Source organism: Sturnira hondurensis, unplaced genomic scaffold, assembly GCF_014824575.4.
Source record: "Sturnira hondurensis isolate 20B ecotype Veracruz unplaced genomic scaffold, ASM1482457v3 Scaffold0009935, whole genome shotgun sequence".
In the NCBI taxonomy this organism is placed as follows: Eukaryota; Metazoa; Chordata; class Mammalia; order Chiroptera; family Phyllostomidae; genus Sturnira; species Sturnira hondurensis.
In genome coordinates, this window is record NW_028082566.1 from 3,989,715 (window position 1) to 4,014,074 (window position 24,360).

General features: G+C 37.7%; 1 protein-coding gene across 1 annotated transcript; it reads right to left on the reverse strand.

Annotated features, from left to right (window-relative positions):
• Positions 1-7,283: 7,283 nt before the first annotated feature.
• On the reverse strand, positions 7,284-15,360 carry LOC118995213 (dol-P-Glc:Glc(2)Man(9)GlcNAc(2)-PP-Dol alpha-1,2-glucosyltransferase). The gene is made up of 3 exons (XM_037058177.1): positions 15,028-15,360; positions 13,516-13,713; positions 7,284-11,838 (listed from the first exon to the last, which is right to left on the reverse strand). Exons 1-3 carry the CDS (start codon positions 15,208-15,210, stop codon positions 10,783-10,785), a joined length of 1,437 nt encoding a protein of 478 aa, XP_036914072.1. The 5' UTR covers positions 15,211-15,360; the 3' UTR covers positions 7,284-10,782.
• Positions 15,361-24,360: the final 9,000 nt, after the last annotated feature.

Consider the following 24,360-nt stretch of genomic DNA (forward strand, 5'->3'; position numbering starts at 1 on the left):
TCTTTGGATTATATTTGGTGATCCAGTTACAAGACCAAATGCTTGAGAAGCATCACCTTGAGTTAACATTCCAAGTCAGGCTAGGTTTGTTCATCTCTATATAGTTCTTTCACCATAATTTTAGAAACCGACGGTTGTAAAAGACACTATAAAAATGCACCTACTGAGAAAGACCAATATGGTTTCTGCTTCCTCTTAAAAAATATTTCTCTGGTGAAGACTACATTCTCTCCTCCTGGCTTCAAAACACTTCAGGCCAAAGGTTTTAGGGTAGCTCCCCCAAACCTTTAATGTTTCTTGTAAGGAACACCCTTCTCCCTGGTCCCTGCACCACCTCTAACAGGGTTTAGGTGCAGGAGAGGCCACAGAGAAATTCCTTTCATCTTTGTGTTTTAATGGAAACCTGGTCAGCCTCTCCCAAATAATAGCTACTTTCCTACAATTCCATTATCACAGTATGTGTGTGTGTGTGTGTGTGTGTGTGTGTGTGCGCGCGCGCAGCCTGTGTGTGGGATGTGTGTTCTGGCTCCTCACTGGGTGCAGCAGAACACTGTTATTGTTTTCTATTTTCTGCCTCACAATAACCTCAGCTGCTGTGAAGCGTGGGCTGTCAGACTATCTACACGTGCAGAGAGAGTCCATGTGGAGCCTCACTGAGACTGCAGACACTTTCCACATTCACCGTGCCTCATTTTCCTCACAACGCAATGCGAAGTCTAGTACTTGCCTTACAGAGATATTATGAGGCTTCGTTAACTCATATTGAATATTTACATTAAGTGCCTAGCATACAGCAAGGACTCCATAATTTGGCCACTGTTGTTTTTTCCATTCTTTAAAAATTTTTAATATATATATTTTATTGATTATACCATTACAGTTGTTCTATACCCCCTTTAGTTTATGACCACGTGTCTCAAGTTCTTTAGATTCTATATTTCCCTTACTATTCTTGCCCACCCCCCTATCTATTTTCTATCTACTGTCTATGCTATTTTCTGTAACTTCTCCCCCCTTCTCCTCCTCCCACTCCCCTGCTGCTAACCCTCCATATGTTCTTCATTTCTATGGTTCCACTCCGATCTAGCTGTCCTCTTGGTTTGCTTTGTTTTAGGTGTGGTTGTTAATTACTGAGAGTTTGCTGTCCTTTCACTGTTCGTATTTTTCATCTTCTTTTTCTTTTATCAGTACCTTTAACATTTCATATAATAAGGGCTTGGTGATGACGAACTCCTTGAACTTTACCTTATCTGAGAAGTACTTTATCTGTCCTTCCATTCTAAATGAAAGCTTTGCTGGATAAAGCAATCTTGGATGTAGGTCTTTGGATTTCATGACTTGGAATACTTCTTTCCAGCCCCTTCTTGCCTATAAGGTCTCTTTTGAGAAGTCACCTGACAATCTGATGAGAACTCCTTTGTAGGTGACTGTCCCCTTATCTCTTGCTGCTTCTAGGATTCTCTCCTTCATTTTAATCTTGACTAATGTAAATATGATGTGCCTTGGTGTGTTCCTTCCTGGGTCCAACTTCTTTGGAACTCTCTGAGCTTCCTGGATTTCCTGGAAGTCTATTTCCTTTGCCAGACTGGGTAAGTTCTCCTTTATTATTTGTTCAAATACATTTTCCACTCGTGGCTGTTTCTTTCCCCCTTCTGGTACCCCTATAATCTGGATGTTGGAACGTTTAAAGATGTCCTGGAGGTTCCTAAGCCTCTCCTCATTTTTTTGAATTCTCATTTCTTCATTCTTTTCTGGTTGGATGTTTTGTTCTTCCTTCTGGTCCATTCCATTGATTTGAGTCCCAGTTTCCTTTCCATCACTATTGGTTTCCTGTGCATTTCCCTTCATTTCAATTAGTTTAGCCTTCATATGTTCCTCTAATTTATGACTATAATCAACCAGTTCTGTGAGCATCCTGATCACCAGTATTTTGAACTGTGCGTCTGAGAGGTTCGCTATTTCTTTTTCGCTTAGTTATCGGCTCTGGGGCTTTGAGTTCTTTTTGAGTCATATTTTGGACTGTTCGTGCGTGTTACATATGAGGAGCAGAGCCCTAGGTGTTCACCAGAGCTGGGCAACTCAGTTGCTGGGTTGCGACGCTGGAGGCGGGGTCAAAAAGGAGCAATGGCCTCCCGTCTGCTGCCGCAGCTGCCATCATTGCCGGGGCCCACGAGTTTCGTCCCACTGCGCACGAATGTGCAACCACGGTCAGCCCTCCGCTGCTGGGTTTGCCCGCTGGGGCCTGCGCGGTCCGTCTCACTGCTCACTCTGCTGGTTTATCTGCGCGCGAATGTGTGACCGCTGTCAGCCTGCCCCTCACCCTCACTGGGTCCGTGCTGCTACCCAGCTGCCTGTGAGCCTGGGTCGGGGGTGGGGGGTCCTTCCTGCCGGACCCTGCTCCACTGCTGGCTCCACGCCTCTTACCAGTCCCGGTTGAACGGTTTGTTGTTGTCGAACTTCCGTATAGTTCAATTTTCTCTTCTTTGGCTGTCTTTGTTCTCCAAACCTTTGTTGTCTTCAAACTTGGTTGTGGGAGAAGGCACAGTGTTTCCACCTATGCCTCCATCTTGGCAGAAGTCCTGGCCACTGTTGTTGTTACCTGCTGCTCAAGTGTATGACAGTTTCACTGTTCATGTCCCCTTGTCCTGCCTGGAATGTTTTTCACGTCTGGACAGGTCCCCAAGTATAATCTCAGATGTCACTTTTCCTACGACATACTTTGTTGTCCCTTCGGCCAGGTAATTCCTGTTTCCACGTAACCCCCTAGCTCTTACACTTTTGTGGTCATCATATTACACTCTGCAATAGTTAGCCCCCGATCAGAAGGCGAACCCCTTGGGCCTGAAGGCCACAGTCACTTTCATTTCTTGATAACATTTTCACATAAGGGACCCTCACGTAATCATTAGATTTAATTGCAAATATTGTAACTTACTATATCAGGGGACCATATTAGAAGTCAATATTCTGAACACTTAACTGATCCCACCTAAACTTCTTTCAGGACTCTCCTGTTTAGTTCTAATTTAAAGCAAAAGTAACGACCCAACTTCCTTATACAGAGGTAGAAAGTGACAACTATAATCAAGACAAGGCTGCTGGGCGGGTAATTTGCAGAAGAACGTTAATTTTTTTAACTGTTCTGCAGATTGACTAAAAAGGAAAAAATGAACAAATATTTTTGAAGGCACTGAACACCCAACGAGAGCAGGCAGGAACTAGACAGGACTTGACTGGAAAATCTCACCGGGTGACTTCTCCCCAACACAGCCTGTTGTGAAAGCTGCAATATCATTGGCTTAGGATGAGAGAGGATGGAGTTTAGGATGCCAGAGTGGCTATAAATTAAGAAGGAAAATCCCAGAAGGGAGGGTCACGAGGAAGAAGCCCCCTGTATCTGTGTGTAAGTCCTGGGCTGATCTCTGAGCTGCAGTCTGGGAGAAAGCAAGACCTGGAAGTCTGAGGATGCAAAGCAGGGATCTCTTCTCCTTACCACAGAGATCAAAGTTTGGGGTTTGAGTCCTGCCCAGTTAAAGGTGTTTGGAAAACACATTGGGCTTTCTCTCGACATGGACTAACAGAGAAACCCAAGCCTCCAGAAGTTCAAAGTGATTAGTCAGTCATCTAAAGGCCTCCTACTATGATGAGACTAAAATATAGTCATACAGGCTGGTGATGGGCACTTAAAAATATCAGTTCTATTATTTCAAGAAGACTAATGAAACACAGAATTTGTGGGTAAGAGACAAGAGAAAATGGCTACTACTACAGAGCGAAAGAAAAAGCTACTGGCACCCAATTCAAAATAAGAGGATTTGTTAGACGTGCTAAATCATAAAATATTATAAAACATGAATTTACCTGCAAACAAAATGAAACCATGATATTTGAACAAACTTTTAAATGAGGAAAGTCTTTTATTCTTATACAGAATAGATTTACTTCAAAATCAAGTTTAAGTGACATTAACCACAACACAATTTTAGAAGTCAAATAAACATCTCTATTTTTCAGAACAGTATCTAACAAAATATAAAACTTAAAAGCACCTAGAACATATTTTTTAAAGGTTAAGCTTTTTCAGTTAAAATTTTTCAAAAATTCCAATGTATGTCATGCTTAACTGACAATGCACTTAAAATAGAAGTCTCTTTGGAGAAACTAAGTATTAATTTTCAAACAACTCTGCTTCTCCACTTTGTAGCAGGAGTCATTCTCATTAAAACAAAGGTCTTTATTTCAACGGAAATTAATATGGTTAAAAATCCAATCCTGAGGGTTTCTTTTCTCCCTCATTTTCATGTGCACACACTCCTCACTTTGAGACACCAGCACGAAGACAAGGATGGAAGACACAACGGCACAGGGAAGACCACCTGCCTCTGGAAGACCCCAAGTGAGTGTGGGCCTCATTTAACCACATACAGACAGGGAATATCAGCAACATTCTCCATAATCACTTTTCTTTCTAAAATGTTACAAACTTGAATGTAGGTTGTGTGCCTCGCCCCCAAACAGAGTAGATAATATGGATTCTGAGTCCGTCTGCCTAGGTTTGAATACCAGCTCAGCCAGTGATTTTGTGGTCTCTGGAAAAATACTTAATTGCTTTAATGTCAGTATAGATCCTCATGTCAATATACAGTAGACAAATTAAAACCCCCCAGAGGGTTACCATAATTATTCAATTATGGGGACAGGTTATCAAGTTATATCGACTTCTCCAAGTTAAACATCCCATATATTTATTCTTTACTACTATAAATTATGGTAGGTAGGTAAAACAGCCACTTAAAACAGTGGCTGATACAATACTATATGAATTTTTTCATTTGTCATTGTTATCACTATGACAAAAGATCTTGACTATGCCATAAGAAGTAAAAAATGATGATATAGTAGGTGAAATCACCCAATACATGACTATAAAACACAAATGATTTTTTAACATTTGCCTTAGCTTAATACAATTAAAACATTTGAATGTCATTATAATAAACATAGACGCTAAAAATTACTTTGTAGTTCAAAATTTAAAACTGAAAAAGTTAATTCAGACATTACAAGTTTATAATACTTGGAAACATAGCACAATATCACCACCTGGTGGATCGTGCACGTAAAACAGTTTTGTAGATAGTGTGTACCTTACACATCTTCAAGGGGGGAAACCTTTTCTAAAGAAGCACATTTTCTTCACTAATGCACGGGAAATAAAAATGATAGGAAACAGATGAAATACTACATTAGCAGGACTCTCAAAGACGACAGCTAAAATATTTTCTAACTTGTAATTCTCAACTTTGTTTCTAAAACAAACTTAACAGTTTGTTTAGAAATTTAAAGTGTATCATAGACAGCGTGCAAGTCACCAACTATTTCACCATGACTTACCAATTAACGCAAAAAAATTAGCTGTAACAAACTTATACATTTCAAATCATAAGATTTTGAGGCATCTTAAAAAACCTATTTATTCTATCTACTTACCATCTGAACTTCCGAAGCATCCCTGATGAACAGAAATCTTGCCTCCACTGAGCAAGCAGACAACTTTTCTCTGGGTCCATTTTCCCACAGAAACTAAAAGATTAAAGAATGTGGGTTTTTCTTAAGCTGAAATCGCCTGGTCCTTGATTTTACTTTAGGGAATATAGAATATTCCAAATATCCTTCTAAATAATTATTCAATGATGGGGACAGGTTATCAAGTTATGTCGGCTTCTCCAAGTTAAACATCCCATATATTTATTCTTTTAGACATTTCTCTTGCAACATAAAACACTCACCATCTGTTCATGCTTCTTTAAACAGTTTCTAGCACTTCTAAAAGTGGCTACAACCAGTACACAAATAATATGCCCTGGACGGTCTGGCTAATGCAGAGTGAAGATAGGGTGCCCACCCTTCTCTCCACATTCTACTTCTCTTAATGAAAAACTCTCATTGAGAGCAGAGTAGCCCTCAGGGAGTCTTGGGAATCAGACCAAGCTATGAAGTGACAGCAGTCACTGCTGCAAGTTACGTTGTCTGTTGATCTGGTTTCTCCAGCAAACGGAAATTAACGTCTGCCTCAGAGGGGTGTGAGTGTGATCCAACGTAACAGTCACTGTAAATGAGCCAGTGCCATCACTCAGCACACTGCGGGTGCTCTATAAATGAGAGCAGTGATTTTGCATAGGACACATACACACACACACACGGTTCGACTGAACTGATGTGAGTTTCTTAATCAGTGTGAAAATTCAATACAGTATCTAATATTTCATCATTAGAAAAATACCAATTTCGTCTGGTCAAATGGTGATACACTAACCTCAAATTAACACTAAATTCACCAACTGCTCACTTTTTATAAAGTGCAGTATATTCTTGGATTACTTCACTGTGGCAAAATCTCTTACCCTAGAAATGATTTCCAAACATCCAAGAATTTAGTGCTGGATTCATGAATGTGTTTTTTTTAAATGTAACTTCAATATACCCCTTTTTATAATCATTTTCTCAGGTATACAAGTTTTAATATATTAAAAATGTTCATCTTAATATTTAAATACATAAAAGTACCCTAAATAAAAGATTAACAATTATCCCTAAAGTAGTAAAATTCAGCCTAAAACACAAAATATGTATAATTTTGGTTGAAAATTCTTTTATGTATCTAATAACCAAGAATTATAATTTAATGATTCCAAGTTACTTTTCTGACTTTAAGCAATAATTTTAAAATCACATCCTATTATAAACATAAAACATGTTTATAAGAAACATGTATTAGGCACTATAGTAAATAAAAACATTTAAAAGTAGATTAGGAAATTTAAGCAGAAAAAGTTTAGGATGGCTCTCATTATAAAATATGTGATTTACTTCCTAAAACTAGCTAATGGCTATACAGTACATTTTTTTCTAGGATATTCACTTCTTTGTATACTAGAAACTTCATCCAGTATACATTTACTCAATACTTATTATATCTTTGTGAACTTTTTGGAAATATGGCAGGGCTAAATTCTTTTTGAAATAAGGCTAGCAATGTGCCAGGTGCTGAAGTTACGACAAACACTATGCTTATTTGAAATGAGGACCAGATATGAAACCATTTGCCTTCCTGAAACCAAAGCCATAATCAAATATGACAGTCTGAACTGCCATGTTAAATTCCTAAGTCATGTTTAGATTTTCATTGTTTTTTTTCATGTTATTAGCACAGTACATTGTTTCACTTTTTAATGAAACGCTGATTGCTTTAAAGAAATAAATACTAACTTAATGAACATGAATTTAATTCTTTATATGAACATTTTATTGAGAATTGAGTCTACACAGATACAGAGAACATTTTGAAAGTTGCCAGGGGGGATTTCGAGGAAATGGGTGAGAAAGGCAAGAAGTGTACAAATTGGTAGTTACAGAACAGTCACAGGGACGTAAAGTACAGCATACGGAACATAGCCCACGTTATAGTAACTAGGTATGGTGCCAAATGGGTACTCGATTTATCGGGGTGACCATTGTGTAAGTTATAGAAATGTCTTACGGAGTTGTACACCTGAAACTAATATAATATTGTAGTCACCTGTAATTTAAAAATTAAAAAAAAATAAAGTGCATCTAATATAACAGCTTCCTATTTAGGGGGTATAAATAAAAATTGAGGATCTCTTTTCTTCCCGTGTCTTCAATTGCAAAGAGAAAAAAAAGGAAAGTGGCCGTTCAACTGCCCCTGGAGTCAAGCCCCTGGTCGGTCAAACTCACAAGGTACCACGGACACTCCTGATTTGTCAGAAATCAACTGCATCACACTCTCCCTATGAAGGTACTTTACGGCAAACTAAGCACATTCCAGAGGCCAGAGCGCGACCAAAATAATTTCTCTTGCCAAATGACGTGCTATGTTTAACCTTAGGAGTGCTACATTTCCAAATAATTTAAATACACAGATGCACTGGAAAAGATTTCTGGGCACCCACTAAGACAAAACATAAATAATATGTGAGGAAACAGCATACCTGAACTTACTGATGCTATACAAAGACAGTATGTACACTCTATCTATGAAATTTGATGTAAGGAAAAGAAGTTCACACAGGTTTATTATTGGGCCTAAATATGTATGGACTACACCTTTTTGACATCCTTTAATATAACCCTACTTACACTTTAATATAATTTCAAGGCTCCACAGGCCCTCTAGCTTATCAATACTTGTTTTACAATCACCTTTCAATCAAGAAATTAAGTCTAATTTTTTTAAAACTTCATAGTGAAAATATCTATTTGGTAACTCTTTAAAAATGTTTAAAACACAAAGAACACTTAGGATGTATCTCAAAGCAATGCTCTATAGCACCTTGTAATTCACAGCATTGTTTTCTAAAATGTTAAGTACTGTATTTTATGTACTTTATAGAAAACATGTAAGATTAACTTGTTTACTCTGCAGATTTTTCTCCAAAACATCTCCTAACATAATAGGAACTTAAAAATGAACTGCAACAGCCCTGACCGGGTAGGCAACTCACAGGTTCTCCCCCCTTTTCCCACCCACCTCTCCTTTCCTCTGAAAACACCCTCAGGTAAAGGTTAAAGAACCACTTAACAGGATAGCGCTTCCCCCAGTCCATGGCGTGGAACGGTTTCCTCATTTCTGCCAGACTGGATTTGAGAGGAAAAGTTTTCCCATCAGATAGATTTCTAAACATAAAAAAGCCTTTTACATCAGACAAGAAAGCCAGTTTTCCTAAATCACACATTTTTTTTCCATTTTGACTTCCTGTAATTCAGACTGCCATTATAAATAATAAGTTAATCAAGTATGGTTTCTTGTCAAATTTTTAAATAGTTTGGGTACAAATATTTGTCCTGCAATCACTGTTATAACCAAAAAGTCGATCTACTTTCTAAGAATTGAGTAGAGTACAACAAAAGATCCCTCTGTATTTATTACTCAACCGCACTAAAAACTTCTGCCTATACACAATTTCGTATTTGCAAGTGCAGAATACTTTCCAATTTCATTCATTAGTTAAAACCTAGAAAAAACATTATTCAACACCAAACACAAGTTTGTTCACACAGCTATTTTTAAAAGTTTACAAACATAAGATGAGGTTAAACCATGAATTCTATTCACAGTTCTAAGTTTACATGTCAAAGTTAACATGTCCCAATAGCACTTTTCTGTAGTGGAATGACAACCCAACGAATGCACTCAAAATAGTAGACACAGAATGCAAAAACCAAAGCACAAAAATCCTCCCCAAGAAGTTTTCCCCTAATCTACAAAATAAGACTACATGAAATGATTTCTAAACTTCCTTTCAATTCTAACTTTTCTTGCACAATGGAATCAAATACCAGTTACATTTAGTTTTGTTTTTATGTGACCTGGAAAGTCAGTTGTTGTAACCTCAGTAAAGATAAAATTTTATTTAAACTATCTCAGCAAAAAAATTATTTCCTATGCTTTTATAAAGTTTATCCTAAAGTCTCCTTTGGTAACTTTAGTGGGTTGAAAAGTGCCCCACAAAAAGATATGTCTCCTTGGAACCTGTAAACGTGACCCTATTTGGAAAAAGTCTCTGTAGGTAATTCTGAGTTAATGTGGTCATGAGACCACCCTGGGTGAGGGCGGGCCTTACATCTCGTGACATTGTCCTTTAAAGACAAAGACGAGACAGAGGGGAAAGCTCACTGAAGACAAGGGCAGAGAGACAGGGATGAAGCATCTACAAACCACGGGCCAGTGAGGGCTGCAGACAGCCTCCAGAAGCCAGGACAGAGGTAGGCGACCGACCCCCTCAGAGCCTCCACAAGGAGCTGCGCCGGCCAACACCGTCATTTCAGATTTATCACCCCAAAAAGGTGAAACAAATTTTTTTGAGCCACCAAGTTTGCGGCAATTTGTTATGGCAGCCAAAGAAAACTAATACAGTAACATATTTAAAAAACTCCCTTTTAAGAGGCATTAGCATCAGCACACTTTATCTTTGGCCATCACGTATTTCACATTAGGAGTTAGTGAAAGAGCTTCACCACTATCAAGAACCAATGATTTAAATCCTAGGTGGACAGACATGAGCCTCAAATTTCTAATATTTACTATTGATGAGTCTATTGTGTCTTATGATTAAAACTACATTTACTGAAATGTTAAGCAACTTTTCAATCAAGAATATTACCTGATCATTTGTAAATATTTTTCAAATATTTTGTCTATTGCTTTCTGAAGAGAATACATGAGTTCCAGTATTACTGTATTTTGCCGCATGTAATGCGTACCCATGGTTTTTGTGTGCATTATATACGGGATTATTATACCCATTATTATACCCATGGTATGTAATCATTATACCCATGTATAATGAGCACCCTTATTTTTCCCTCAAAAAATTGGGCAAAAAAGTGCGCATTATACATGGCAAAATACGGGTATGATACATGCCCAGTTTTCTTAAACTTGTATCTGTAAAATGTTTCCAAGCTGCTAAGTGGCCAGCAGTCCCAGAGGTGTCGTGAGACAACCGTAAACAATTGGATTTTCCCATTATTACTCAAGTTTATGGAGCAAGCCTTAAACTTTTCTAGGTTCTTTACCACTTCCCTCCCTTGGACTTGTTATTTATGTCTAAAACATATATATCCAATGCTTAAAAATAAAATCTGATTGATTGATCACCACTGTGCCTAAAAAAAAGTCCGTAATTTTTACCTGCTGAGTTGCTCCTGGAGGAATGCCAAACACTAAATCTATTTTAAGAGTTCATGATATCTGGGATATTACCACATAAACCTCTGAGTGTCCTGACTGTTTGGCCACTGAAAAGTCTTGTTCAGAAAGATATAAAAAGTTAGGAAATTAACAACTGCATAGCAACCCAGCTCACAAACAAGTCTAGATATGGGTGGCAGAGGTATGTTGAGCCTATAAATAACATAAGGTAAAATAAAGTAACGAAATTCTAGCAGTTTCTGAGGTACTACAACAGTAAATAAGCACATGAAAAACATTAAGTTCCAGAAAACCGACTTCGATTTCAATGAGTCAGCAATACTCCAACCAGCAAATATATAGACGGGAACTAACAAATATTTCATAATTTCGTATCTTTGAAAAACTCTTTTCCACACATAGAATGTATAATGTCTATTATCTGCTAACAAGTATTTATGAACATAAGTGAATTTCCAAACTAAAAATACAGAGACTAAAGCAAGCACAAAAAACTGAATTCTACGTTTCCAAACTAAGCAAAGAAAAGCTTTCATTTTGCTAGGAGACAGCAGGTGAGGAAAGGAAAAAAACAGGGTGAAAGAAAAGAAGTAGAATAGCTGGGGGAAATGGAGACAGACTTCGTGACTGCTCCGATCACCAACCACAATCCCACCATTAACCACAACAAAAACACAGAACAGGAACATTAGAAGGATGTACGGCCAAGTCAGAAGGAAAAGCATACTCAAGTTCTTCAAGGACATGGAATAAACTAAAAGAAACTGAAGAATTCTCCTGAATTCTGAAAATGGCCCTTTAATAAGGGGAAGCCTCTCTTCCTTCTTCTTCTGTAGCTCAGTTTTCCAAGCTTCGGTTAGCTTTTGTGCGATGACGTTTCCTGCGCAGAAAGCAGCCCAGACAATATTTGTTTGGCGAAACATGAAGCCACAAAATCCAAGCAGGGCTGACGTTTTATGATTTCCATAAAGACACATCACGTAGGCAAAAAGAGTAAAAAACATGGACCCTGCTTCTGTATAATAAAGGAAGTTAAAAAAATAGAGTGTCGGAAATACTGCTAGGGTTAATGTTGACAAGATTCTCTGGATACTTGAGCCAGCCTAGGAGGAAGAGAAATCACAGTTAACATTATTTTCATGGTAAAACAAATATGCTTTTTCTGTTAAGCTAATGAAGAGACTACTTAAAAAAAAACCTACATGAATTTTATTTAAATAAAATTAGTTAATACTAATTTTACTTCTGGCTTTGCAAAAACACAATACATATTTATAAGAATACTCTGGCACTTTCCTGTTACACTTATCAGTTGGAAAGCTGTTAAGACAATAAATGTTGGTGCCCAAAACTTCTATGGCCTAAAATACTTTGAATCATTCCACAAAACTTAAGGAGTTACTGTGAACAAGACATTGAACTAAATTCTCCGTGGAACATGGAGAGATGAATGGTAAACACTAGTGCAGGTGGTTCCACTCCCCTGGGGTTAAGTCTCAGTGCCTTCAATAAGCATTTATTTAGCCAGCATCACCAGTTTCTTTCAAGGATATCCCTTTAAAACTCTGCACTAGAGTTTTATGTAAATATGTGTATAGCATACATACACTACCATACCCAATGATCTTAATATTTCATGTTGAAATTACAGGTATTTTCTTGAAAATATAGGCTCAATCTAAAGTTAAATATCTTTTCTTAGCTTCTCTGACATACTATTTTGGAATTTGACAGTGTTCTCTTTTCCTTGGATTATAGCTTTCATTTCATCTAAATCACCAAATCAAAGCCAGCCTTGATTGAAATTATAGGGCTGTCCATTACCTTTCCAGTTCAAAGCGTTTAAAGATGTTCATGACTTTACTCCTATCTACTTCTCCAGCATCACATCTCTATACCATCAAATCCCCGAAGTCCAAACACCAATTCCCTGCATCTACTGCTCATGCTTTCTACTTGCGCTTATGTGTCTCCTGCCAGGATTTATTCCCACCCTAAACCCTATCTGTTCATCAAGACTCAGAGCAGGTACCATCTCCCCTGTAAAGCTCACCCCATGGTCACCCACCTCTCCCTCCCAGAGAGCTTGCGGTAGGTGCTGTGTTTCTCCTCTGTGTCTACACGGTGTCTTTTTCTTACCTCCCTCTCACTATTTACACTACTGAAATAATCTCTTTTAAGTTAAACATAATTATAGTATTATAATTAATACTTATGAGCCCTTACATCAGGCACTATTCTAAGCACCTCCCATCATTAATCTCTTTTACTGTTCATAACAGTCCTATGAGGTAGATTCTATATTATTCCCATTTCACAGATGAAGACATGGAGTCACTGGGGGTAACTTGCCTAAAGTAAGATTATTAGTAAATGGATAGAATTCAAATCAAGGCAATTCACCTCCAGGGCTCCCATTAAGTCACAAAAAATCTCTCAGTAAAGTCTGCTTCTCCTAATGAAAATGTAACTTTCCTTAAAAAAAAAAAAAGCCTCATTTTCCTCTAGTTTAGTGCTTACACATGGAATAAGCTCAGTAAATATTAACTCAATGGATTAGACTCATGAACAACCATTTACTTTAGATTTTTATAAATGTTATTCAAGTATTTAAATGTACATTTCTTCTGAAATGGAGTGGGGGTCTTGCTTTAGCTTTACAAAATATACACAAATACTAAGTATTAAAGATGTCTTCCACCAAATGTCATAAAATCAATGTATCATAATTGTGAATTTAACTGCATATAAACTTATACTAAATTACTTGGAAAACATACCTTGTGTCTGGGTTGTACCTTGCGAAAAAGCAAATACAGTAAATAGAAGTTGCCAACACTGAAGAGAAGATTCACAAATCTGAGCATTCCGATGGAGCAGACAACATGTTCAGACCATCCAAAGATCCAAGTGGCAGGTTTGACCACTCCCACTGAGAGCAGGTACAAGCCAGGCAACGTAGTAATCATGGGGTCCCACTTAAAAATGAAAGGCTGACAATGAAGCAACTGCAAGGGGACTGACACAAAGATGTGAAGGTCAAAAACATCTTTACCAAGAATCGGGCATTTTTAGTGACATTTTTTGTGACACAAATAATGTCATCTCTAGAGAAAAGTTTTGCTTATATTTTGCTTGGTGATTAAAGTATCATCAATCAATACACAACAACTTAAAATCAGTTTCCATTCTTCAGAAGACCTACTCTTCTGAAATCTTGTATTTCGGCAATTAAGTCACAAAGGTTCCAGGTTTTAAAAGGGTGGAAACATCAGCTGGAACTCTGAAGAGTTTGGAGAGAAAGAAGTGTTTAGAGATGAAATCATAGGCTCCATAATGAAAGGTAACATGTACTGAGCCAAAAATTATGCTAAACCTTCTGCATTTAATCCTGCAACATACCCTAGAGTAGAGGCTATTTTTGTCATTTTCAGATGAGTAACCTGAAACTCAGAAACCTACAAAGTCGAATATCTAGTTAATCAACTCTGAGATTTAAATTCAGGCCTTTCTCTAACTAAATTTTGTATTTCTAGCCACTACTCAACACTGCCTCACCAGAGGAGAAAAAATGATATGCCTGCAGTAAGTCCTCTCATAACACCTGTGATAGGTTCTAAGATCTAAGGTTCTAAGTGAAACATACAAGAAAACGAATTTTACACGAGTTAAGTTCCTACCACGTCTCATCAAGGTTATAAAGAATGTACTTGAACAAAGGAAGTTATTCCAGGGCCTGCTATAATTCATTTTTTAAAGTTTCTACCTCTATATTTACATAGTTAAACATGATACCACTTCACTAGTTGACACTTTATCCAGTTAACAAAAGGGTCCCCAAAATACTAAGGATGGAATTATGGTAACTTGTTACTTCTTGGTGGCTGAAGATACCCCCTCCTCACCCTGTCCCATCCCCAAAATACAGCGAGGTGCCTGACAGATGAGCTAAAGTGAAGTTTTCTGCTATTTCCTCGGAGCCGCCCACGGCCTCATACAGAAATAGAGGAAGAAAACCTGAGATAACCATCACCAGTTGCCATGAAAAGGGGCAGTAACTCAACTCCCTAATGTCATAACATGACTTCCTAGACTGCAGCTCTGCTGTTTATTCATTCATTTAACAAACATTTCACAGACCTCAGAGACAGGAATAAAAGATTATCCAGTTCCTTTCATGCTTTAAGGCTGGGAGGGTGGGGCAAAGGGAGTTAAGTATAAGGATGGGAGAACTAGCTCTGGGGCTGTCCTCCTTGGCTTGTCTCGGGGTGGGGAGAGGGTGGGGACCCCACCTGCGAGAGGGAGAAGTGGCCCTCACAGTAGCGCTGCGCCTGCGGCAGGTGGAAGATCTCGTCCATGTAGGGCTCTCGGAGCGCCCGGCTGAAGGCGGAGAAGAGGAGGCAGGACACTAAAAAGGTACAGCTCAGAGCAGCCGAGAAGTAGTAACCCTCCAGCTGCGCCATTCCTGCCCCCATAGCCACTGCCCAAGAACCTAGTCGCGGGAAATCTGTGCCAGAATCTCGAGCCTGGAAAGCTGAAATTTAAACTTGGGCTCGAAATGGGCGCGCAAGGCGGGACTGGCCGGACCTACTGAACATAGCCGGAAGGCAAAGGACGCTGGGAGAGAGCGGACGCTGAGTTTCCGGAAACATCGGTTCACTGTTTCCGGAGTGACGAATTTAGGTAACGGACCGGGCTGTTGCCTTGTCAATCACGTTAATTGGGGCTCACCGAGTGGTCAGAACCTCCAGGAGGGCGGATATCTGAAGAGCCTGCAAGCGACGGAGTGTGGCTTCCTGCTTGGAAAAGCAAGAAGCTGCTTATCCTGCAAGTTGGTCCGCTTTTTTCCTGCTTGTTCCCATCGCTCAACCAGGAGGTGGCGTCATTTTCTCACTCTTGCACTCCCTAAACTGAAAATTTGCACGTACCCCGTCACCCCCGCTCCAGTTATTTCTGTATTGTTAAATGATGTGAATTACCAAAACTTGGAATTCCAAGGCATTTGATTTCATCAACTCTGGAGGGTGGGAGGGGAACCTGGGTTGTGGAAGCTAATCTGAAGGCCTAAAGAGACTATTCACTGCTAATGAATTTAACTGATTAGAGGATTAAGTTAAAAGAAAACATTTCAAACTGTGGAAACTCTCAAAGGGGATTAGTTAAATCACCTTTCATAGTACACCCTGACAGCCAGATCACAGTACTCTATGGGAGTTGGGGAAAGTAATTATTTTTGAATTTGGGGCGTTTTCCGGACAGAAGGCTTTTTTGTGCCTGTGAGTGTTCTTGTTAATTTATTAAAGCATTCTATTTTTCCTACTAAGTAATAAGTGGAAGCATCCTAGTGTGTGGCATTATGTGTGACTTGTATTTGTAGCCCACAAAATGCCTTTTCACATTTTATGCAGTTAAATCTGTAGGCTTTTACAGCTGGTCTTCACATATTTCTTGTACTGGGGCTTGGGAGCAGAAGGTGAAAATATTTGAAGAATGGTGGAGGTAAATTGTCTTGGAATTTTGCCTTGGGCATGTCTTGTAGAAAAATGATCTCTTGGGTAACCTCAGTCAGGTCGTGTTTGTCGAGAATACACCCTGAAAGGAGTCAGGCTTTGTTTAAAGTTGCAAACCTCAGCCCTTTCCCTGGGTCAAAGTTAATTCAGACTCTCCCAATTTAGGCAAGTTTGTCAAATTAAATTGACTGCCTCTCTATTGAGTCTCTGCTATTTCCTCATTAGCAAGAGGGGTAAGAGGTGAATTACGGGCGGGACAGGAATTTATTTAAACCGTTGGAATAAAATCATGTCAGGATCCTCCTTCGATGTGATTCTTAGCTTTGTTTTCCTTAATAGCTCCTATGTCGTGGAGTCTGTGTTGTACTGATCTGTTTGAGATTATGCCCCCATGATCCAATCTTCAAGAGGTTGATGGGATCTATCAGTAATTGGCCCCAGATCCCACGCTTGCTCAGTTGTGATATACTTATTGGGGGGTGGGGGAGATCTTTTCCCTCTACCCTTCTAAATTTTCAACTGGGACCTCTGTAACAAAATCAACAAAAGAAAGGCATGCAAATTTACAAAACATAATTTTATGTGACACTGAAGCCTTCATTAAAAAGTAGAGAACCAAAGAAACAGTTAAACCTAAGTGTTTTTATGCTACATTGGAAGAAGATGGGAAAGTTGAGGAAGAATATGCTAGTGTTGTAAACTGAAGGAAACTTAGCAAGACCTATTTATTCGTATTCCTCCTTATCCCATTGACTTCAGAAATAAGGATGTTTCTTTCCCCTGGATGTAGGAAGGGCACCTCCCAAATGAAGATTTTATGACCTTCTTGAAAACCTAGTTTTCAAGGTTCTTTAGTTTTGAAATATTTGATATACCAAATATTTGAAATATTTGAAATATATGATAAGGTGCAATATTTTGGGCTAGCATGAACCCTCAACCCCTACCCCATCAATACCCTGCAGCTTACTGATCTTTTCTGAAAATACATGGCATTTTCTGAAGGTAGTAGAATGAGGGTAAACATTTCTGCTACACCATCTGCCCATAATAATTGCCACCAATAGCTTAACCCATTTAAGATCATTAGGAAGTTTCAAGTTTTAGGATTGTGAGACATCTTTATTAATAATGTACCTGATTTTATTTCTCAAAAGAAACTGAAGTTTAAATGATTTACCTGAAATCACATAGGAAATTAGTGACAGAGCTATGGATGAAAATTAGAATATCAGACCAAGAGTAATAAAATAATCCCATAACCTTATGATTTAAAATAATCTGCCATTTACACTGAACTAATGTTTCAGTAGTTCCAATAACCTTATATTAACATTCTACGCCTTTATGTTTCCATCCACCAAACTGAAAGAATATGGGCATTCTTTTTTCTTTAAATGTCCATATTCAGAGTAATTGTATCAACATCTTCTGGGGAGCTTTGTAAGAAACTAGATTCCAGGAAATCATCTCAAGCCACCAAAAAATAATCTTCATATTTGGGAAACATCAGTACAAAATGTATTACTTTGGGATGCTAAGTAATCATATCAGCCCCAAAGATGTCTTCACAGAGTACACCAGTTTGTGGTGAACTACTTTTACTATATACAAATTGGTAAAGTTGTTTTCACTTGTACCCTTTGGGATTACCACATCTCCAATAAGCGAAAAATACCTTCCAAGGTCTACCATTCAATGAAGACCTCACAATAAAACAGCTATCTCTACAGATTTTAATGAAGAAGGTTGTATTTTATTAGGCCTATCTTTCAAAACTGGATCACCATTAATACTCGCTTTATATTTCCCACTAAGGATTTCAACCCCAGTTTTCCATAGATGTTTATTTTGGGAAAAATGTTTATTACTCAGATGGGCAATTTTATTATCATTGAACATCAGTTAAGTTCTCTTTTTGTGCTACCTACTTGAATACATATAAAAAAGTTATGGCAAAAACGGGTAATTTCTATTGAAGATCTGAAGATGGTGTGTACAAGCAATAAATCTTCATTCATTGGTTTAAGGTATTAAAGTTTTGCATTTAAAATTGTATTTTTTAATTACAATTTACACTCAATATTATTTTATATTAGTTTCATGTGTATAGTACGGTGGTGAGATAATCATGTATTTTACAAACTGCTTCCCCCACCCACACTGGATGTTTCCAATACCCACCTGACACTATACATAGTTATAGCAATATTATTGATGATATGCCCTGTGCCATACTTTATATCCTCATGACTATTCTGTAATTAACAATTCGAACTTCTTGCTCCCCTCACTTTTTTGATTTGTCTTTCAACCGGCTGCCCTCTCGCAGTAGCCCATCTGTTCTCTGTATCTCTGAGTCTGTTTCAATTTTGTTCATTCATTTATCTTGTTCTTTAGATTCCGCTTATAGGTGAAATCACAATAAAGTGATTTCACAATAAAGTGAAGTATTTGTATTCTTCTGACTGACTTATAGGTCCATCTATGCTGCTGCAGAGGCTAAGATTTAATTCTTTTTTTGTGGTTGAGTAATATTCCATTATATATACATACCATCACTTTTTTATCCACTCATCTATTTATGGGCCCTATGGATTGCTTCCATATTTGGCTTGTAAATAATACTGCAATGAACATAGGGAGTGCATGTGTTCTTTAAAATTAGTGTTTTGTGTTTCTTTGAATATACACCCAGAAGTGCAATTGCTGGGTATAAGGCACTACCATTTAAAATTTTTGAGGGCCCTCCATTTTGTTGATGATCTCCTTTCCTATGCAAACTTCAGTGTGATGTAGTCCCACTTGTTATTTTTTTCTTTTGTTTCCCTTGCCCAAGTAGCTACGTCAGAAAAATATTGCTAAGAGAAATTTCAGAGGCTTTACTGCCTGAATTTTCTTCTAGGATTTTTTATGGTTTTAAGTCTTACATTTAAATCGTCAGTCAATTTTGAGTTTATTTTTGCATGTGGTATAAGAGGTGGTCTAGTTTCATTTTTATTTTATGTGAATGTGTCCCATTTTCCCAACACCGTTTATTGAATAGACTGTCTTTACCCTGTTATGTGTTCTTCCCTCCTTTGTCAAATACTAATTGCCTATATAAGTGTGAGTTTATTTCTGGGCTCTATATTATGTTCCATTGATCTATATGACTGTTTTTATGCCAGTACCACACTGCTTTGGCTAGTATATCCTGTAGTACAGTTTGACATCAGGCAAATATCAGGCAGCATGATAACCTCTAAATTTGTTCTTTCTCAAGACTGCTGTGGTCATTTGGGATCTTCTGTAGTTCCATATAAATTTTTGGAATATTTTTTCTAGTTCTGTGAAATATGCCACTGGTATTTTGCTCAGAATTGCATTCAATTTTAGATTGCTTTGGGTAGTATGGACATTTTAATAATGTTAATTCTTCCCATTCATGAGCACAGTATATGCTTTCATTTATTTGTATCTTCCTCATAAGGCAGTTCCATTTTGAATTTTTTGAGGTAACTCCATACTGCTTTGTACAGTGGCTGCACCAACCTGCATTCCCACTGATAGTGCATGAGGTCTCCCTTTACCCCACATCCTCCCTAACATTTGTTTGTTGATTTATTCTTGATAGCCATTTTGACAGGTGTGAGGTGACATCTCATTGTGGTTAGTTTCCCTTTCTTTTTTTTTAAAGATTTTATTTATTTATCTTTAGAGGGAAGGGGAAGGAGAGAGGGAGAGAAATATCAATGTGTGGTTGCCTCTCATGTGTCCCTTGCTGAGAACTGGCCTGCAACCCAGGCATGTGCCCTGATTGGAAATCGAACTGTGATCCTCTGGTTTGCAGGCCCGTGCTCAATCCACTGAGCTACACCAGCCAGGGCTAGTTTCCCTTTCTGATAGCTGTTATTGTTGTATAAAAATTCAACCAATTTCTGAACATTCATTTTGTATCCCACTACTTTATTTATCAGATCCAGTTGTTTTAGTGGAATCTTTAGCATTCTCTCTAAATAGTATCATACCATCTACAAATAATGAGTGCTTTACTTCTTCCTTTTCTATTTAGATGCCTTTTATTTCTTCTTCCTGTTTGACTTTTGTGGCTAAAAATTTCAGTATTCCATTGAATAAAAGTGGTAAAAGTGGACATCCCTGTCTTCTTTCTGATCTTTACAGGAATGCTTTTGTTTTTTCTCCATTGAGTATGATGTTAGCTTTGGGTCTGTCATATATGTCCTTTATTTTACTGAGATTTGTTCCTTCTATTCCCACATTGCTGAGAGTTTTTATCATAAATCATTGCTGGATTTTGTCAAATGCTTTTTATGCATCTGCTGATATGATTGTATAATTTTTATCCTTCATTTTGTTTATGTGGTTTACCACATTAATTGACTTATGGATATTGTATCAACCTTGCATCCCAGAGATTAATCCCACTTGATCGTGGTATATGAACTTTTTAATGTATTGTTGAATTCGATTTGTTAATATTTTGTACAGGATTTTTGCATCTATGCTCATCAGGGATATTGGACTATAAATTTCTTTCTTTGTAGTGTCTTTATCTGGTCTTGGAATTAGGATCATGAGCTTAGGAGTCTTCCCTTCTCTTGAATTTTTTGGAATATTTTGAGAAGGATAGATGTTAGTTCTTTGAATGTTTGGTAAAATTCACCTATGCAGTCATCTTGTCCAGGACTTTGTTTGTAGGGAGTTTCTTTTTTTGATTACTGCTTCAATTTCATAAGTTTCAATCATTCTCTAGATTTTATGTTTTCTTGATTCAGTTTTGGGAAGAATATATGTTTTTAAGAACTTACCATTTCTTTCAGATTGCCTCATTTGTTGGCATATAATTGTAGTATTTTAAAAGATCTTTTGTATTTCTGTGGTTTCAGTTGTTACTTTTCCTCTCTCATTTCTGATTTTATTAATTTGGGTCCTCTCTCTCTTTTAATGAGTCTAGTTGAAGTTTATCAATCTTATTTATCTTTTCAAAGAACTGGCTATTAGTTTCATTGATCTTTTGTATTGGTATTTCAGATTCTATTTTATTTATTATCCCTCTGATTTTCATTATTTTCTTCCTTCTGCTCCCTTTGACCTTTGTTTATCATCCTTTTTCCAGTTTCTTTAGGTGTAAGTTTAGAGTGCTTATTTGTGATTTTTGTGATTTTTCTGTCTGGAAAATCTATCCACTGATGTCAGTCGGGTTTTGAAATCCCCTACTATGATAGAGTATTACTGTCAATCTCTTTTTTTATTCTCATCAAAATTGACTTTCTATATTTAAGTGCTCATATGTTGGGTGCATAAATGTTTACAAGGATTATATTCTCTTGTTGGAATAATCTCTTTATCATTATGTAAGGTCTTTGTTACTGTAACCTTTGTTTTAAAGTCTATGTTTTTGATATAGGTAAAGCTACCTCAGCTTTGTTTGTTTGCTTGTTTCCATTTCCACAAATATTATTTACCAACTCTTTACTTTGAGTCTGTATGTGTCTTTCATTCTGAGATAGGTTTCTTGTAGACAGCGTATGGGTCTTGTTTTCTTATCCATTCAGCTACACTGGATCTTTTCATTGGAACATTTAATCCATTTACATTTAAAGTAATTATTGATAAGTATATATTTATTCCCATTTTATTCTTTCTAACTATGTTTCTTTTTCTCTCTTTCTTCTTCTTAAATAAGTGTCTTTAACATTTCTTGTAATACTGGTTTGGTGATAATGAATTTCTTTAGCTTGTTCTTAGCTGGGAAGTTCTTAATTTCTCTTTCAATTTTAAATGATAGCCTTGCCAGGTAAAGTAATCTTGGTTGTAGGTCCTTGCTTTTCATCACTTTGAATATTTTATGCCAGTCCTTCTGACCTAAAATGTTTCTGTTGAGAAATCATCTGACAGTCTTACGGGAGCTCCCTTATTGGTAACTGCCTTTCTCTTATTGCTTTTAAGATTCTCTCTTTGTCTTTAACTTTTGCCATTTTACTTATAATGGAGTTTCTTGGTGTGGGCCTCTTTAGATTCATCTTGTTTAGAATTCTTTGTGCTTTCTGCACTTGTCTGTCTTTTTCTTTCACCAAGTTAGGAAAGTTTTTTGGTCATTATTGTTTCAAACAGGGTTCTCAATCCCTTGATTTTTCTCTTTTTCTTCTGAGAACCCTATGATGCAAATACTGTTGTGCTTCTTGTTGTCCCAGATGTTTCTTAAAGTGTTTTCCATTTTTACTTATTTATTTTTTGCTGGTCTGATTGGGTGTTTTCTGCTACCATGTCTTCCAAATTGCTGATTTTTTCCTATGCTTCATTTAACCTGTGGTTGATTCCCCCCAGTGCATTCTTCATTTCAGATATTGAATTCTTTATTTATGACTTTATCCATTTTATGGGTTCTGTGTCCTTTTCTTTGTTTACTACTTCTTTATGTTCTCCCTGAGTTCGTCTATTTTTTCCCCAAGTTCCTTGAGCATCCTTGTAACCATTGTTTGAACCCTGTGTCTGATAGATGACTTGCCTCCACTTCATTTAGTTTATTCCCCCCTCAGGATTTCCCCTTTTGTTTCATTTGCTGATTATTTGTCTCCCCATTTTGGCTGCCTCTCTGTATTCATTTCTTTTTATGAGGCAGGTCTCTTATGCCTTCCACTCTTAGTATGGTAGCCTTATGTAGGAAGTGTCTTGCAGGGCTCAGTGGCACAGTCTCTCTAATCACCTGAGATAAGTATTCCAGAAATATTCCTTGTGTGATTTGTGAACCCTCTTGTTGTAGTTGGATCTTGATTGCTATTCGTCCAGCCATGGATAGTGTTGACCCTCAGACTGGCTGACTGTGAGAATTAACTCCACCCACAGCACGTGAGCTGCTGTACAAGGCTGACCCCAGCTGGGTCTTGTGCCTGCCAAAACCCCCCTTTGGGCATGTTGCTTGTGGAGCTTACTGGGTCATGTCCTGATGTTGTCTGAAGCCTTCTACCCAGTGTGTTGTTTCTGGGCCCAACCCCCATCCCCTCTAATGCTAAGAATAAACTAACTAACAAAAGTGAAACAGACTCATAGATACAGAGAACAGCTTGCACAGTTTTGTAATTGGTTTACATTCTATGACATTGACCTAGGCAGAAGCTCTAGAAATATAAGAACTTCTGTGAAGAGGTGTTAGTTTTTCCACCCGTTATTTATAATTTCACTATTTGTTTTTTAAAAAGATTTTATTTATTTATTTTTAGACAGAGGGGAAGGGAGGGAGAAAGAGAGGGAGAGAAACATTAGTGTGTGGTTGCCTCTCACACACTCACAACTGGGGACCAGCCTGAAACCCAGGCATGTGCCCTGATGGGGAGTCCAGCCAGTGACCCTTTGGTTTGCAGGTCTGCACTCAATCCACTGAGCCACACCAGTCAGTGCTATAATTTCACTATTGATTATATTTTTTTCAATGTTTCTTTCACAACTATAAGGCAAGGTTGACAGACCTTTTCTGGGAAGATCCAGAATGTAAATATTTTCAGCCTTGTGGTCCATGTGATCTCTGTTGCAACTACTCTGTTGTTGCAGTGTGAAAGCAGTCATGGGCATTACGTAAACAAAAAGCATGGCTGTATTCCACTAAAAGCTTGTTTACAAAACAAGTCAAAGGCAGGATTCGCCACACAGATTATAGTTTGCCAACCCCTGGTATAAGCAACCTAATGGTTTTCACTTTACTATTGGCCTGTATTAAAATGTCAAAAAGAAGTTGTTAACAGTTATATTAAGAATAAAAAGATTACCAGGGAAACATTCAAAAGTCCATATATCTGGATATTCACCAATGGTATTATTTCAACTAAAATTAGCTACTACTTATAACCTGTGATAACATAAACTCGTGTATTCTCTCCTCCATCCCAGACAGACCTCTATAACTGTGTTACCTTAGGACAGTGAATCTACTGAGAGATAGTTTAGGGGCACCAATAATTTATCAGTTCATAAGTCTTCAGTTACACTTCTGCATTCAAGAAGCAGCTTCTCTAGGTTACTGGATCTCTGGATATTTTTTATAGACAGAGAGACAGGGCAGTTAACTATAAGAAATGGGGATTTTAGAATACCTTTCTAGCTCATTTTTCTGTAGGA

What these genes read in the sequence shown, in the direction of transcription:
- LOC118995213 (XM_037058177.1), bottom strand. Translation starts at nt 15,210, where the DNA reads ATGGGGGCAGGAATGGCGCAGCTGGAGGGTTACTACTTCTCGGCTGCT. An exon ending in GCCACTTCTCCCTCTCGCAG is followed by an intron (nt 13,714 to 15,027) that starts GTGGGGTCCCCA and finishes TTCATTTTTAAG; the next exon opens with TGGGACCCCATGATTACTAC. An exon ending in AGGTACAACCCAGACACAAG is followed by an intron (nt 11,839 to 13,515) that starts GTATGTTTTCCA and finishes TCTTCCTCCTAG; the next exon opens with GCTGGCTCAAGTATCCAGAG.